At 39.4% G+C, this 17,488-nt stretch overlaps 1 protein-coding gene across 2 annotated transcripts in view; it reads right to left on the minus strand.

Annotated features, from left to right (window-relative positions):
- aass (aminoadipate-semialdehyde synthase) overlaps positions 1 to 16,278 on the minus strand; it is a 33,403-nt gene extending 17,125 nt beyond the window's left edge. Inside the window, exons 1-12 of one of the 2 annotated variants that reach the window (XM_008300042.1) lie at positions 16,181 to 16,278; positions 14,613 to 14,844; positions 13,185 to 13,361; positions 8,708 to 8,792; positions 7,459 to 7,526; positions 7,198 to 7,344; positions 6,999 to 7,077; positions 5,438 to 5,565; positions 4,453 to 4,601; positions 2,874 to 2,996; positions 1,391 to 1,502; positions 1,093 to 1,152 (exon numbers count right to left, since the gene is read on the minus strand). In XM_008300042.1, the coding sequence (XP_008298264.1) occupies positions 1,093 to 1,152; positions 1,391 to 1,502; positions 2,874 to 2,996; positions 4,453 to 4,601; positions 5,438 to 5,565; positions 6,999 to 7,077; positions 7,198 to 7,344; positions 7,459 to 7,526; positions 8,708 to 8,792; positions 13,185 to 13,361; positions 14,613 to 14,831 (1,347 nt within the window). In that variant the 5' untranslated portion in view covers positions 14,832 to 14,844; positions 16,181 to 16,278. Of the gene's footprint in view, positions 1 to 1,092; positions 1,153 to 1,390; positions 1,503 to 2,873; positions 2,997 to 4,452; positions 4,602 to 5,437; positions 5,566 to 6,998; positions 7,078 to 7,197; positions 7,345 to 7,458; positions 7,527 to 8,707; positions 8,793 to 13,184; positions 13,362 to 14,612; positions 14,848 to 16,180 lie in introns of both variants that reach the window. The other variant, XM_008300043.1, reaches the window with a different exon arrangement.
- Positions 16,279 to 17,488: the final 1,210 nt, after the last annotated feature.

Here is a 17,488-nt window from a genome sequence, read left to right on the forward strand (position 1 = left end):
GTCAGACAGAACCAGGCTCAGGGAAGGCGGCCATCTGCCTCGACCGGTTGGGTGACCAAGTGTTTACAATTCACTGTTTCTTTGTTGTTCTCCACAGCAGCAGCAGCAGAGGCTCATGGGCATTGGTGTATTTAGAGCTGTCTGCCGTGCCAATGCAAAACATGATTTTTCAGAACGTAATCTTTAAGGTGAGGTTTAATAACTAGAAGACATGACATATCTCTACAGGATATTACTTGTCAGGGAAAGCCCTGAATTTCTCTGTTAAGGACAGTGCTTTAAAAACAGACACATAGGCAAAGGTTGATCAGTCCAAAACTGTCTGTGGTGTGCGTGCACAGTCATGCAACATGTGCAAACAGTAGCTGCCATGAGTCAGGATGTTGCATGGCCTGGTACTATTAAGGTGCATCAGGTCAGGAGCACCAGGAGCATGTTCACTGTTTTGCACCGGGAATGTGTCCCCAGAGTCAAAGGTCAAGGTAATGTTCTGCTGTAACATCCTGAAGTGTCTGAGGGGGGACTGTGGCATTTGGCAGGTGAGTTCTCCACTCTACTGCGTGCTCGGTCACAGTGTAATTGTTGTTCTCCATCTACCCAACCCCTTCTACCTTACGAGCTAGATTTCATTCCTTGTGACTTCTTCCTCTTCCCCCAAAATGAAATTAAACTTTAAGAGTTGCGGTTTCAACACAGCTTAGAAGATTCAGTAAAATCACAGATGGTGCTTGACATGCATTTACATAACAGAACTTTAAGGGATCATTTCAAGCATTGCAGAAGAGCTGGAAACATTACACCACTTCATAAGTAGGCTACTCATCAGGGACGGTGGCCAAATTTAAATCAGGTAGGATTTGTCATTTTTATGGCACAGTCTCAGAACCTTTTTCACCAACCCTCGTACCAAACATATCACCATCATCTAATTTACTATGCATGTATCTAATAGGTAATCAATTGTGAGATAGCAAATTAATATGAATTTGTTGCTTGTTTTAGAAACTGAGAAATTAGAAAATTAGGTTAGAAACATGGCTGTGCAGCAAATACAGCTTTACATTTTACTACTACTAACATTACACTACTTACGTCTCGGACTTGAGGACTAAACTCCTCTTCCTTCATTGGTCTGGTGGCGTCTGAAGGCAGCTGGTGATAAAAGGACATGAAATTTACAAAAAAATAAAGAACTTACAAGAAGGCAAATCCTGTCTGCCAGGAATTTAGTTCACCGCATGAAACCTGCCGCAGCCATCTCCCACAGTAAGCTTAACCAGAAATCAGACAGAAGCAGAAAGCACCACAGCGGAAGACAGAAACCCAGTGGCATCACCACCCAGTGGCATCGCCAGCCACCGTCACCTTACCTAAAACCCAGACATCTTACCATCTCCCATATGTAGGGGAAGAGTCGGTCTCCAAAGTACTCAGTGGCTTCGATGGGAAGCTGAGCAGGAAGGTTGTCAATGGAGCACATGAGGATTCCGTTGCCCTCCACACTGCCAGGATCACAAACAAACTGGTGGTTATCGACTGGTACCTTGGCAACAATTGCTTATCCAGGAGTCCATGTTAAACATATACAAACTTATGACTGAAAATACCTTCACTTATAAAGCTAATGAAGCTAATCAAAGTTTCCAACGTAAATGTTTCTTAAGATTCTAATGCTCTGATGTTTTTGCTGATTTTTCAGAAAGTGCTGGTTTGACAGTATGTAGCTCTGCTGAACTGTGATGTGTGACGTCAAAATTGTCTTTGAAATGACGAGTGTTGGAGGTGTGGTATGAAGATCTGGGCAGGAGCATGTACCTCAACACCATGTCTCCACCCCAGGTTACAAGTTACTCGCACAACCAAACTGTGGAGGGGAAGTAGTCGACGTGCAGTTACCTAACTAGTAAACTAGCAGGTACTAATCAGTTTTATTTATTAAACGAAAAGCATAAAGCAGGCATCAACGACAGATAGAGGGCAGGCTACCTAAAGTTTAATAGGTGTGTGCTCACAAATAGGTTGGGCAAGAAGCGAGACCCCAACACATGTCCACCCTCTTTACAGCTCTTTAAACACATAGTGCACAAATCTCAAGGGTTCAAAAGTGATTACACACTTGGCAATGAAGTGACTCTTAAGCCATTATTGCACAAACAAGCCCACACGTGGCTTAGTGTTAATTGAGAGCTGTCATTTAAGATGAGGTGAAATTTAGAGTAAGCTGGTTTGTCAAAATCAATAGAGTTTGTTCTACAAAATGCAAGTCCTCACAGGAAAACAAAGAAAATCGCAAAAGAGGAGCAAGAAACCATGGATAAAAGTCATTCATGGGGGAGAAATCCCATTTACCTGCTGCCCAGCAAGTCAAGAATGCTCATCAGGAAGTGGGTAAGCAGATTGTCTTGATGGCAATAAAGATAAGACTTTATGACCAGAACCTCAGAGGACTCACCACAACAATTAAGCCCCTGGTAAGCGGTTTTTGGTCACTATGAGCTGAAAGGGTAACATCCAACGCACAGTTGTTATGTGCTGACTCTAATTAAATCACAATAATGCAATCAATAAGAAAAAAAATCATTAAATTTTATGGCAAAGACAAGAAGTAAATACATCGAAACAAAATAACAAAAATCACGTGACACAAGTGATGTCACAAGGTCTGCTTTAGGAACAATTGTGAATTCAAAATAATGTTTCAAAGAAAAGGAACTGAAATAACAGCTTAACCACAGATTTTACATCTATTGGCAGAGGAAAAAATAAGCTGAAATCTACTAACGTCACACTACAGCTCAGTAAAAGTGAAAAAAGAAGCATGCAGGTGTTGGTACGAAGACACGTCGTGACACGACGAACTCTCTGCACTGTACCTGTCGTGATCTATGTGCTGGTCAGCGTCGTACATACAGAAAGGCTTGTCAATCGTGGTGCACTCATTCATGAACTCTATAGAGCCTCCGGTGTCAGCGGATATGTCACAGATGGCCAGCAGCCTGTAGAAAGAGAAGGGACAGCGCTCATGAGGTCAAACCGACGGGCTCAACTGCCACTCTGTAATCACGACTGAAGATGCAGCAGCTACTGATAAAGTACTTTTATCCATTCACTAGAGCAGATATTCAGCCTTCTGTGTCAGGTACATCGCTCTGTCACATGGACTGTGTTTGACTGAAAAGTTAAGGACAGGTCAAAGTCAGAGCAGAAAGCAGATTTTTTTTTCTTCATCTTCTACAGATAAGAAAATATGTTTTGCAGTGAAGCTGACAAACACTGGGAAATACTGAACTAAGCTGGGCTAGGCAGTATTTTTTCCATGTCACGAGGCAAAAAATCCATACTAATCTTTTAGAATATTGGAATTCAAGTGGTCTCAAGAGAAACCAGACTTTTGCAGTTTTTTGGGTTCGTTTCAGGCTTTAAAATTTTAGCCAATGACTGAGCTCCTCACCCAGATAAGGTGAGAGAGAATCAACAGCAACAAAGCATCTGGTGGAAATAGGACGTGGAGGCGCAATGAGACAAATGAGCAGCATTTCAATCATAATCGGAAGTCAAAAGCGACTTTCAGCTTTACTGTTTTGGTGTATTTCAAGTGTGTGCATATGCCTTTGTTTGTCTAGTGGGAGAGGCTAAGGACAGAGGGGGTTAAAGGAACTGCTGCAGGAGGATGGGACAGTATTCGGTAATGGAGGACAGAGGGGCAGCTTTGCTATTTTTCCACTATATGGCAGGGTATCCCCTTTCATTAAAAACAGAGAGAACGATTTCTATATTTTGGTGTCATTGTTGCTCATGCTTCATCATCTCCTCCCTGACCCCAACAAAGCAATGGAGAAAGATAACAGTTACAGCGGGTAAAAGGCCAACAAGAGTAACCTGTCAAACCACCTGTTCAAGAAGAATAAACATGCCGTTCACTTCCACTGCTTTGTCCATAGCCTCCCATCCACTGTTGCTGTGTTTTACATCATCACATCACACGAGTGAAATGCTATGAAACTAGTTTCAGGTCCCCATGTATCACAAAATTTGGTAAACTCTTGTTAAGCTAGCTGCTGACTGAGACAGTAATGTATTTATTTTTTGTAATAGGGTTAGAGTTAGGGTGATAATAATAATAGCAATAGTTTTGTGATTAAAAACAACCAATAAACATCCTTAAAGAACGAGACCCATAGGTAGTATCAATGGGATAACAATAAAATGAATGAAAAAAGATGAAAGCCTTGTTTGACCAATGATTGTTCAATTTATTTTCCAAAGTGCATAGTACGATCACTCACGACAACATAAAGGGTTCAAATACTGTGAAAAGCTATAACCTATGTTGTCTTCTTACAAACATTGTAATGATAACGGTCAAAAAAAAAAGAGCGAAGACAGAGCCCTTCCATGCAAAGCTCGGAAATTATTTCAGACGTCTGCGATATTTCAATTTAATGTTCTTACTTGTGAGGTAGCTCCGGTGATCCCTCGTCGTCTACACGTGCGGTTTTGGGAGGTCTCATGAGCTTCTGAGCGTCCAGTCGTCTGAGTAGTCTGGGGGTTTGGGGGTCCCAGTAAATACCGTTGATCAGACACGTTGTGTAGGGCGCCACCTGTAATTAAGATGACATTGCATTTCCTGTGATGGTGCTCTAAGAGTGCTCTTCACTCTGTCATGAATTCAAGCGTCAGCCCAAGAGGCCAGATTGGATAGGATATCGTAAAAACCTTCGTTGTCAGTGAAAAAAAAAGGCCAATAAACAAGGAATGGATTTTTATCGGTATGTGTTTTTAGTTTCATATTTTCTTTGAAATACATATAAATGTAAATATATTTAGGTAGACTTAGATGTAACCAGTATGTGTTCCTAAACTAAGCGAAACAGCTGCAGGCTATTGCTTCAGGTTAACCGTATGGTTATGGGAGCAGCTTGGTTTTTTTTATATTATTAACATATATAGATATATAATAAAAAAATATATTAAAAATGTTGACCCATCCCTTTTAGTAAAAATTCTAATCATTCTCTGATCTCCAGTTTGAAGGTTTCCATTTTTTCTATCTTTTCTATCCATGTAAAATGGATATCTTTGTATTTGAGGCTATTGGCTGAATGACAGAACAACTGGGGGACTGTGAATGTCATTTCAAACCACTTTTAGTGACACATTTGATTTATCTCGTATCTGCTGTTTTGTAACTTGTCAGTAAATACCAATTACTTTGTCAAAATATAGACTACGTTAAATTATCTTTTTATGGGACTGAGTGTGCCAAAGTCAACACAGACAACAACCTGCCATGTGGCATGTTTTTTTAAAAACCAACACAAACTTCGAAGCACTGCTGACTGAAATAGAGGACGAGACCTCTGAGTGACTGACAGGAGCAGGTGGACGGCTGGGTGAGGAGTGTTGTAACGGAGGTTAATGAAGCTAAGAAACTCACACTGGTCCTGAAGTGTGACGTGTACAGTTCTGGGTGGTTCTCATACTCCATGGGGTCGTATATGGCATCACTCTTCCTCACCAGGTGGTGGTGTCGGCTCAGAACAGTGGCGTACACTTTGGACATATCTGATAAGAAACAAAACAACATGTTGTTGATTGTAGCTTACTAGAGGTAAAATAATACAGATTGTACAAATAATTAATAATATGTCTTATAATAATTAATAAAAAATTAGAGCATTTGTAGTATCAGTAACAAAAATACCCCTTTTAACCTTGTTTTTCAAACTCAGAAAGACTAACTCCTTGACAGTCAGAATTGTGGAATTTCTTACAATGACAACCACAAACCGTGGGATTAATTTTTAATTTGCTAAAATCACACAAATATATATGAACATGGTGATTTTACTAACATGCTTAATATGACTTTGATAGATAACTGTCAGGAACTAAATCAGTAGTGAAATGTCCAGTAATTAAGTAGACTGACAACAGATAGTTAAAACCTGTATACATGTTCAGCAAAAAGAATTGACTTGGTGTCAAAGGTTTGAATAAAGACAAAACACAAGTCATAATTTTGTTAAAATGCCTTTGTTTTTCATGTTTTACATTAAAAGAAGCGTTCCAACATTTTTCCTTTAGTATTGACTGAATATAGCTTGCAAGATGTAACCAATTAGATTGTGCTGTAGGCAAAACATTAATCAGGATCACAGATTGGAGACTAAAGATAGAAAGAGGCGGCTTCACCAGGCCCAAAGTAGCCCATTTTCAAACTGATCTATATTTCAGGTGTCAGTTTAAAAAAAAAAAAGTACGGATAGTCCGAAAAAAGCTAAATATTGGATTCAATATTCAGCTAGATCAATAATCGGTCAATCCTTATTGGTAACTACAAGTTTTAAAAACAAAAATGGGCTGAGGAGTTAGAAAGAAGTGAGATCAGTAGCTCTCTGTAACCTGCTTTCTTCTACACACTGAAATCTTTTGTTAAGTGTTTCAGGAGTATAATGTAATGTGAAACAGTCTTCGATCAAACTTTGGAGCTGATGTTTCTGTTAAATGCTGTGCTCATTTTCTAAGGAGGGGAATATTTTAGGGAGCTCCGATTCTGAATAATTTAGCTCCTGGGTTATTTTTCTCCAGTCTAGTGGTTTTTTTTGCAGTTGTCTTAGACAAGTGTGGCAGCAAAAGCTACTTCTGCACATTTGTAGAAGAAGAAGATTTAACATTTTTCAAAGTGGCTTTTGTTGCTGCTGTTAATGTCCCACTGTAGCTCTGTAAAACTTTATCTAATTCCTTATGCCCTAGGCTACGTTTTGGAATGCTTGCGTGAAAAAAAACATAGCTGAATTCAATCAATAACAGCTTTAATCCTTAAATAAACAACCGAGGGCTCGACACATAAGAGGCACTTGGGAGACAGTTTAAATCCAATGCATTACTATCAACAGGCCAGAGCGAGGAACTCCTGAAAAAATGAAAATATTATTTCAGTCTAATCAAAATTCTAAATTAGAGTACAACATCCTTTTAACAATGGTTGAACTGACCTCCTGTTTCAGAGACGTCCTTCAACTCATGAGGCTCAACATATTCAACAGGGAGCTCATTGATGATGTCCTGGGCTCCCTGCAGGGTAGAACAAAGTTAGGTAGGGGACTAACTTTCCCAAAAATCCCCTTCAATCAGATTTTCTGACTCTGAAACCATTCAGTCTTGTTTTTTTGCTACCAGTTTGCTCTTTTTTACCTTGGAGACGTTTCCAGTTCCAGTGAAGCAAAATGTGACACGGCCGATGGATTTGGGCATGAGCCCCATCGAAATCTCATACCCACAATCCCTCACTGCCTGGATGGCCTGGCTGACGTTGCGATAGTTATGAGCCATGCCGATGTGCTGTGAATGGCAGAGTGATGGTGGGACATGAATCACATTAAGAGGAGAACACTGCTTCTGCACTGCATGTGAGGACACAGCTGTTTTGTTTGAATGAAGAATGGCCTCTCTTACCATGAAGGGAGTGTGGTGGCCAAGAGCAAGGAAGCGCAGCCCCAATCCATGCAAAATGTTAATCATTCCTGCAAAAAAAACAGAAAGCATTTCTCATCAAAAACCACAAAAAGTTAATATATAATTCCTACAACTAGGTAGGTGTATTTTAATATTTCACTTCCACTACAGGTTCACGTTTGACTCAAAAAAACTGATTTTCTTGTCAAGCAGTGCCGTTTGCAGTCTGTGCACATTTACAACACATTGCTTACCTAACTAATAGAAGTGTTGATCTGTTTCTTCCTAAACAACGTATTTGTTAAGCTGAAACTTTGAATATTTTGAAATCAGTCCTGATAAGATTCTGCTAAACACCTTGATGTCTGTTTTGTGCATTTACTAGAAGTAGACCCTAAAACTGTCGCCCATTAGGAAGGTTGTCTAGGCTGTGTTTCTGACTACAAGCTGGTTACAACTGTTGATCCCACAACCAGGAATCGATGTGGAAATGGAGCTGTGCTCCAACAGTACAATCACATGATGCAAATGTTTCAAATTGCCGTATGTTTGTACTGGATCAGTAAAATATGTCTGTGCTTGTTGGTGTGGACTTACAATTAGAATTCGAAAATATTGATACAATATCTGAAAATAAATTAGATGATCAGTTATGGATATGAATCATTGTAATTTTCAATAAATAAATATAAGAATATATCAGAACTTCGTCACATCTATGTAAAACATTTAGAAACTATGAATAAAAGTATTAGTTAAATATTCAAAAAAATATTGATAAATGATTAGGTGTGCTTGTTTGTCTGTCTCTAAGTGTAGCCCTGTGATAGACTGGCGACCTGTCCAGGGTGACCCCTGCCTTTGCCCTAAGTCAGCTGGGATAGACTCCAGCCCCCCATGATCCTAGTGAGGATTAAGCGGTGTATAGATGATGGATGGATGGATATCAATCTCTTACTTTGACAGCAGGAAGAGGTAAGAAGAACATTGGGACGATTTGCTTCATAACAATAAAGTCACACTGCACAGATCTGCCGTATGTGATAGTTACAGTCTACTACGTATAGTCTGTATACCCATTTGCATCCTTTACATTTTGATTCTGCTGGGTTCTGGTCTGATCAAATTATCAAATGATGAATTTATTCCAATACTTTCACAACAGCTGCCGTCAATCACAACTTTCACATCAGTCCTGGAAGATGCCTGACCAGCTGAGGCACAGTGCAAAACCAGGGCAATGTCGTACCTGCAACACCGGCCCACTGACCAAATGCAACAATCCGGTAGCCGTTGGCATCAACCATCTTCTCGTAGTCGATAAGGCGAACCTCCTGAAAAGACAAAATTACACTTATTATAGCTTTTGAGTTTGAATCTGAATGTAAACTGAAATGAATTAGAAAATGCAAGCATGTTTATCTTCTTAATTTAACGTATAAGGAAGTGATAACTCACAGGCAAAACTTAACCAGTAGCTGGCTTCTGCATGTCACAAATTGAAGTCTTTCGAGTGACATGTTATAGTCTCCACAGTCTCATTTCAGGCTACTACAGATTTGCGTCACTAAATGCAGTTACTCCTACATTACAGCTTTTTTAATTTGCTTTCAGTTAAACATTTTCTGCAGAAACATGTCACATTTAACACATTCCCATAACTGATACAGAATAATACCTCCATTTCCAAGAAGATTGAATGGGAAACATCTGACTGTGTGTCATTGTTAGAGAAAATCACAGAGTAGATGATCGAAATAAAAAAATAGTAAATGTCTATAGTTTTACTGTTACTAAGAAAAGGTGTTAGCAATGGAAGTAGTACAATGCTCTTAGAGGAAGCTCTTGGTTTTATATATACAGTAGCATCTGTTAAGTTGTTATACAGCCAACAGCACTATTCAACTACTGTAGTAATCCATATTTTGGCAAGAACTACTGAGCTAAGTAAATACAAGCGACAGTCCTTCATTCACCTGTGTTCTAGAGTTTGATCAGTGCTAGTTTCAGTTTAATTAAATTCTATTGAGTAGCTGAATCTGTTCAGAAACCCTAACGCCCCAACACGTTACACTTCACGGTTATTGTCCCTCCATTTCTGTAACTTCTGAAACTATTCTCACCCAGTTTAGCTGAGGCAGGAGCCAGGGTTTTAACTTCTCCTTCAGCTTATTATTTTGTTTTTCCTCACACCTCACAACCATTTGTCTCTCTCTCTATAACCACAGCGTGAGGACAACACTACAAATATCTTTCAAGAGAGAATGCCTAAAAATGTGTGCCATTATTCCCTTTATTTAATTGATACTGCCTCCCATGCCACTCTATGGTGACCAGCTTATTTGTTTTATTGTGCAGCTAATCTGAACAGCTATTAACATGTTTGATTTCCAGTGTAAACAGGAAAGCCTCTCTTACTCCTCAGCTGTTACCACCAACCAGAACACAAGCTAGGAGTTATCAACCCTGCACCACCAAGCTAATAGTGTGCCGGGCCGGGCCCAAGAACAGGATCATAGACACTTAAAGGAAGCACTTGAAACTTGGAAATATACTAAGTGGACCCCTGTGACTGCATCCACAACATACAGAAAGAATATCAACACTCTAGGTAGTGAAGAAAAAAAAAGAAGAAGAAATGCAACAACATTGTTTTCTACAGAAGAGGATTAGGGCCACTGAAGAAAAAAACAATAAAATTCTGAGAAAAAAGTCAGAATTCTGACTTTTTATCAGGACATTAAAAAAATTCTGGGAGATTTTTTTTTTTTTTTCAATCTCTGAAAAAAGTCAGAATTCTGACTCAGAATTTTGACTTTGAGATTGAAAAAAAGAATCTCCCGGAATTATTTTTTTTATTTTTTATTTTTTTTAATGTTCTGGAAAAAAGTCAGAATTCTGATTTTAATCTCAGAATTCTGACTTTTTTTTCAGAGATTGAAAACAAAAAAAATCTCCCGGAATTTTTTTTTTTTTTTTTAAATGTTTGGGAAAAAGTCAGAATTCTGACTTTAATCTCAGAATTCTGACTTTTTTCTCCGAATTTTTATTTATTTTTTTTTTCCTTCAGTGGCCCGAATCCTCTTCCGTAGTTTTCCCATATATGATGATCAAAAAAACATTTTTTTTCCAACAAGCAGAAAATGGCTCATCTGAAAGACCACACATCCATACGGGAGGGCTAGCTCCTCTGGGCAAGACTCAGCAGTTTACTGACCACCTGAGAGATAAGAGACACTCTGTTGAGGACAACAATGTGCATATTCTGAGTAGAGAGGACAGGTGGCTATTTAAGTAGAGAAACCATCACTCAACAGGGGACAAGGTCTGCGACCTCACTCATCACCCACCTACAATGCTGTCTTTTCATCTTTTTAACACCCATTCACTCTTGACCTCCAACAAATCTAATGACTGTCATTTACACACAGCCTCATGGGACTCCAACAACTTTCACAACTGTTGCTACGACGACCAGGAGTACCAACAAACCAAATGATATCAGTGGCCTTGACAACAACCCCACAGAGGCTAAACACCTGGGACTCCTCAGTCAAATCTGATGACAGACAAAACATCTTCAAGCATCAACTGCTAAGTCCAGCTGCTGGTGATTCAACAAATCTTGGATACATTTTGAACAACAACTGGAGCAAACTTGGGAACGTTATCGTGAAAGAACGTGTGAAGCCTGGACATCGAACTGCTAGCAATAAGTATCCGTCCATATTATTTTCCCAGACTATTGTGATAGATGTTTACATTCCTCCTGCAGCCAGTGCATCGTGGACTACTGACATCATCAACCCTGTGACCACAGTCCTACAGACACTTCACCCCTGTGCCTTCATAGCCATCTCTGGGGACTTTAGTCACGTCACTGTTACATCAACTCTGCCCACCTTAAAACAGTTTGTTAACTGCAACACCAGGAACAACAAAACCCTGGACCTGCTGTATGTTAAGAAAGCATACCGTTCCATAGCTGTCCCTCCTCTGGGCAGGTCAGACCACAACCTGGTCCACACCAAGTCAAACTACATTCCCGCTGTCCAGTAGAACCAGTGACCACCAGAACTGTTAAGAGGTGGTCATTGGATGCTGTGGAGACTCTGCAGGGATATTTTGAGGTGAGGGATTGGGATGTTCTCTGTATTGCACATGGGACTGCATTACAGACTATGTTCAGTTATGCATGGACAGTATGATCCCAGCTACGGCAATGAGCTGTTTCTAGAACAACAACCCCTGGGTGACTAAAGACATCAAAGCCACACTGAAAAGGAAGACGGTGGCCTTTAGGCATGGAGACAGGGAGGAGTTTAGGAAGGTATAGAAAGCTGGTGGTCCACTGTTGCCTCGATGTGGGGACAATGTTGGCATGGACTTGCCTAGAGCTAGCTGAAGGCCATGCTCCAGTCTCCACCTGGCTGAAATCAGGGATAATTGGTCTGAGACTCCAGACCTGCTCTTCAGCCCTCATCCTTCTCCCCACCCACTGATCTGACTGATTGTTCCACAACTCGGTTTTCTCCTCCAACAAGACTGCAGCAATCACCACACCTGCTACAAAGCTACAACCAACCTCAGAGTCATGGCGGCTGGGATTTAGAGTGAGCAGTTCGCCTCGGTGCCTCTGTTCTTTGTGTTTTGGTGTTAAAATGTGACTTCTGTTGGCAGCTTAGTGTGGGAGTTACCTGTGTCTTGGTGAAGCCTATAAGTCCAGTTAGCAGCTGTTCAATTTTGTGAAGAAGTTACTCGTTGTCTCTTGTTGGTATGTGTTTTGAGGCACTCGTTTGTTTAGTTTCTTTTGTTGGTTATGGGTGTTGCTATTGTGTTTAAGTTTGGCTAAAGAGTTCAGTTGTTTTGATTTTATTTAGCTAGCTTTTGTAACTCTGTTAGCCTTCATTTTGTTTTATTTGGTTCATTGATTTTACCAACACCCACTAACGGTTTTCTTTGTATTATCGCAGCTTTTCTGTGTTCATTACGTCACTGAGCAATAAATTACTTTACTTCCACCAATTGCACTTGGTTTTTGTTGCCTCCAGCTGACTCTTGAGGCTGGATCCTAACATCCTATGAGACAAACTCATGGTTTAGGTTAATAAGATAAAGCTGACTTCAAATTTACAACGTGATTTGAGTGGGCAGTTTCATCAAACAGACAAAAAAAAAAAAGACAACACAAAAACAACATGGACATTTTGTACAGAACAGACACCACAATCACTAACACAGTTATACTTTAAGCTAAATGACAGAGTTATTTATTAAACTGTTGATGAGACTTGGAAAATGTGACTGATTAAACTGACACTCGGTAGAAAAGAATTCTTTTATGTAAAAAACAAAAAAAGCCCTCAAAAACGCATTTGTATTGTGCAGAGAATAATAATAATTCCTTGCATCCCAGGGAGGGAAACTTTGACGTTCATGTAAACTATTCTCTGTTTTATCTGTGATAAATAAAGCATATTATTGAGTCAGATACAATCATAGTGTGTACAGAGTGAAAGAAGGTCATCTTGACCTGAGATTCTGAGGAAGGAAGTAAATGAGTTATCTTCCAAAGTTAGCTATGGAGACAGCAGAGACAGGCACACTACTTTATCAAAATGAAGTTGGGGCCTTACTGATAGACAAGTAGTTCAAATAATTAAGGATTTTCCAGCAACATGTGCAGATACTGATCAGGACAACTGAAAGTATATTTTAGGGCTCACCTTCTTCAGCAGGTCGTCTAAGAGCCCCATATTGGCCTCTTGTGCCTTGATGGTGTGAGAGAAAAAAGCATACGTCTTCCTGGGAATGATCTTCTCTTCTGGTGGCCTCTTCACTCCAATTATCAGTGATGCCTCTGAAATATCCTCCTGAACCACAGCCCCTGCCTTCATGTAGTACTGAAAGTAAAGAATGGACTGAATCAGACCAGCCAGCTAAAACACTCACATTTTGTTATTTTTGTTTGTTATGAAAACTGGTATTTTATTTGTAAAATCTTAAATATTTCAAGTAGTAATTCACACAACAAGATAACACTTTGTTAATCGTCAAAGTAAAATTTGTGTTAAGGCAGCACAAGGCTAGGACTGCAGGCTAGGAGTTAAGGAAAATAGATAGGATGTTTGTTTTTTTTTTTAAATCACAAAGCCATATACAACACATGATATCATACACTTTAAAAGAGTTGTGCAAATGTTTGTGCAAAAGAAATATAAAAATCCACAACCACAAGTCTGGCTGCCATGTTGCACACTGTATTTAGATCATACAATAATATAATACATAAGTACAGATATGAATATGAACAATGAGTACAACATACAAGCAGAAGCATTAAGTTTTATGTATAGGTCCAGGATAGTGCAATATGTGCACACTATACAGTAATAACAGAGTACTGCCATGTATATATTATAGATAGAATACTATCATATAGCATTTAGCACAATATAAAATGAAATAATATAAAAATGTAATAAAACGGAAGATGCCAAAAGCTTCGTGTTTGAAGGCTCTAAAACCAAACTGTTATCCAGTTATATGGCATGAATTGCAAAACTATAATTTTACCCCTTATTTCTTACTTTAGCTATTTTGTTCTAAGTAGGTAGCAAATTAATAACATACTAAATACAACAAAATAATTATTTGAAACACAGCATAACGGCAAAAAAATCCACAAGAGTCAGGGGCTCTTCTAAGCTAGCACAGTTAGCTTCCCGCTAGTTAGCACATATGAGGAGTAGCTTCCTGACTTTTCTTTCTACAGAACTTAAATTTAAACTTTTCTTCTACAGCTCAGTTTACATTTCCCTTTTGTTTTACTTATGTGGTATTCTAAATAAATTTATGGCACTATCAGAGTATCAAAATGTAAAAGTAAAGAGGTTTTTAAATTCTATCAAAACAGGAAAAAGTGTGTAAATTGGGCGAAGCTAAATCTGTCTCATAAATAACAGCTAGTTTATAGTCATAATTAACGCTTGTCTGTTGTATGTTTCATGGTAAGACGCCCAAAACGTTCCAATCTCAACTCTATATGCCAGAATTTGTAGTTGCTAATTTTTGACTGTGTAGAGCAGGAAGTAATATTACAATAGCATTAGAGGAAGGTTGTTTTTATTTACAGACACTGTTCAGAGGCTCACCTTCTCATGGATGGCTCTGCGGTTCGAAGGCTGGACCAGGACTTTGACGCCTGCGTGTGTGAGTTCTCTGATATGGCGCGGGGCAAGCGGCGCCCTCCTCTCCCAGGGATTGATGTCCTCGCGGCGGATGGCCATGACGGCCCTGTGGTGCTCATAGCGCCGCTGGCCCGCGAGGCAGCTTGGCACCCTCTTGCCTTGGTGACTGAAGACTCTGAACATGGCTTCACCTCCCCTGCTTGGGAAAAAGACACGGAGCCACAGACTGCTGACCACAACACGTTTACTCAGAGGTACAGGTTAGTCACAGTGCTTCAGTCAAGGTGACTGAGGAGTCAGAGGTTAAGCTTGCTGCTGGGAGAGTGCTGCTGACAAGCAGGTGGTCCTAACAGACCTGAAACCACACTAGTTCCACAGCTGGTGACAAAAAAGACAAATTGTGTTTAAAACAACATGAATATTCCTGGACAGCACAGACACCACAATCATTGACTTGGTTTTACTTTGAGCTGAATGACAACAGCTATCAGTTAATGTGTCAGTGAGATTTGGACAATGATAAAAACTGGCACCAGGTTGCAAGAGCTGACGTCTCGGCCACGTTTCTTACAAGCCTGGTTCTGCCACATGTTTCTTCCCATTAAAATTTTTTTCATTGCCAAAGAGCTGTTCAAGGGAAGCTTTGGATTTATTGGGTTTTTATATATTTATAATTATACACACTGAATTTAAGTGAGTTTAGGGAATTAAAAATGACTGTATAAGTACATTTTTTATCATGCATCTTTCAGGTGAAGCAGTGATTTTTGCTATTTTATTTGTATTTACTAACCATATGCAGGCATTTGAGTGGCTATAACAGTTTAGAATTGTGAACAGTATTGGATGATTGCATTTCTCAAATAAATAACAAATCATCCTGAAACATGAGGCCAAAACCAACAAACACACCAAAGTGTTCACTGCTACTCCTTTACTGACTCATTTGTTTCCAGACTTCCTAAATCACTTTCAGTATTACTGTTAGCGCCCTACAACATGATTCATCTCACACACTTCCCTGACTAGTTTGAGTATTAAGGGATAAGAACACAAACATGAGAGAAGCATCAATCTCCACATCTAACTCTGGGCAACAAGGCAAACAATTGCCCAAATTGGTGACGACCTCAGATGTTCCCTGCAAGCCTTCTGCTCTCAGGATGAGTCCTGGAAAGTTACAGTAAACAACAGCCTCCTTTGCATTTGTATATGAATCGCCTCAGTGTAAGCACACGTGATCAGTGCGCGTGCATTGTGGTCCATAAGTTACCTGTAAAGTACAGTAAGTCACTGGAAGCAGTGGAAAAAGCAGTGAACTGTGCAGTGGAGCTCTGTGTTGGTTTTAGCTCCCATTTGGAGAGCTGAGGCTTTAACCTCCACCGAAACCACATGGGTCAGTTCCGGGATTTGGTCACCGGTAACCAGATCCCGAGTTATTCACTAATTCACTCACTCACTTCTCTACACAGTGCTGTTGGTCACACAGTCACTATCACTGATCTGCTAATCAGCTGCTGGCTCGAACCCACCTTTTTGTCCGGGTTCTGTTCACCACACCGGCTCCTGGCCAGGATACGTGTCGACGGTTCACCGACAACACCGGAGAGTCACTCAGAGGTGAAGAGCAGCAGATCGGCGCAGACCTGAGACCTGAGCTGCCCACAATCACCCAGGACCAAGATCCACCTCCGGACACCGCTTCAAAATAAAACTACACGTGTGGTCGTTTATCTGATGACGATTTCACTTTCAGTTTGTCATCCTAAACTGTTTTTATTTTTATAAATGCATCACTATTTTATTTTAGTAGGTATCTATATAAGACATTTATACTATATATGTATATATATGTATGTCACTGTGTATATGGATGAGTTCTGTCTTTACTGAAAGTCAATCTTTATGAATACATTTGGAACACTTTCCAAATTTAATACATATCATTATCCTGAATTTAATAGCAATGTCAAGTCTCTGCTGCCATTATTTTTTCCTGCACGTTAAATACTAAAAAATTAAATCAGTCCCTCATAATGCCTTATTTTATTTTCTACATATTTAGTTGTACTGCTTAAAACATTTTTGGAAATTTTAAAAGTTTTGCTGGCAATTCTAATTTTAAATCTCTGGTTTGATGCAGCCGATCAAAACATTATCCTGTTATTGCAATAATACAAACGAGCAGTTCAGAATAGATCAACTCCAAACAATGCAGACAATGAAAGAGTGAACAAATATTAACACTAACTGGTCATCGCTGTTTGGAGATGTAGGCTGTTATTTATGTTAGCAATTATTTTTTTATCCACGTTTATCTGTGGACCTAAAATGCATATTTTTGTGTCTTTAATCATTAGAATTAGAGTAAAACTTTATTAATCCCTTCAGTACAAGATTTCAGGGAAATTGCTAAGTTATTTGGGCTATGACCAATTTTCTTAGTGAACAAGATCTCACGGGTGTCATTTTGGAAGATATTAGATTTGCTGTAATCTTGTATCCACTGTTCATACAATTCATACTGAATATACTGCATATGTCTCATACTTCTGATACTGTTTATACTGCTCATACAGCCAGTTCTTCCTTCATATGCACATTGTATGTCTTCATATCATCTACAGTTCTATAAACTTAGTGTGTTCATACCACTCTGTTCATTCTTATTATACTATGTCATACTGCATATAATGCACTTTTACTCTTTCTGTTGCACTTCTGGTCAGATGCTAAACTGGATTTCGTTGTCTTAGTGTTTGCACTCTGTGCAATGACAATAACGTTGAATGTCTTTTATTCTGAAGGTCTGGACCACCTCTGAGCAGTGCTGTTTGTTC

Source organism: Stegastes partitus, unplaced genomic scaffold (assembly GCF_000690725.1).
Source record: "Stegastes partitus isolate 25-593 unplaced genomic scaffold, Stegastes_partitus-1.0.2 Scaffold1493, whole genome shotgun sequence".
NCBI lineage: Eukaryota > Metazoa > Chordata > Actinopteri > Pomacentridae > Stegastes > Stegastes partitus.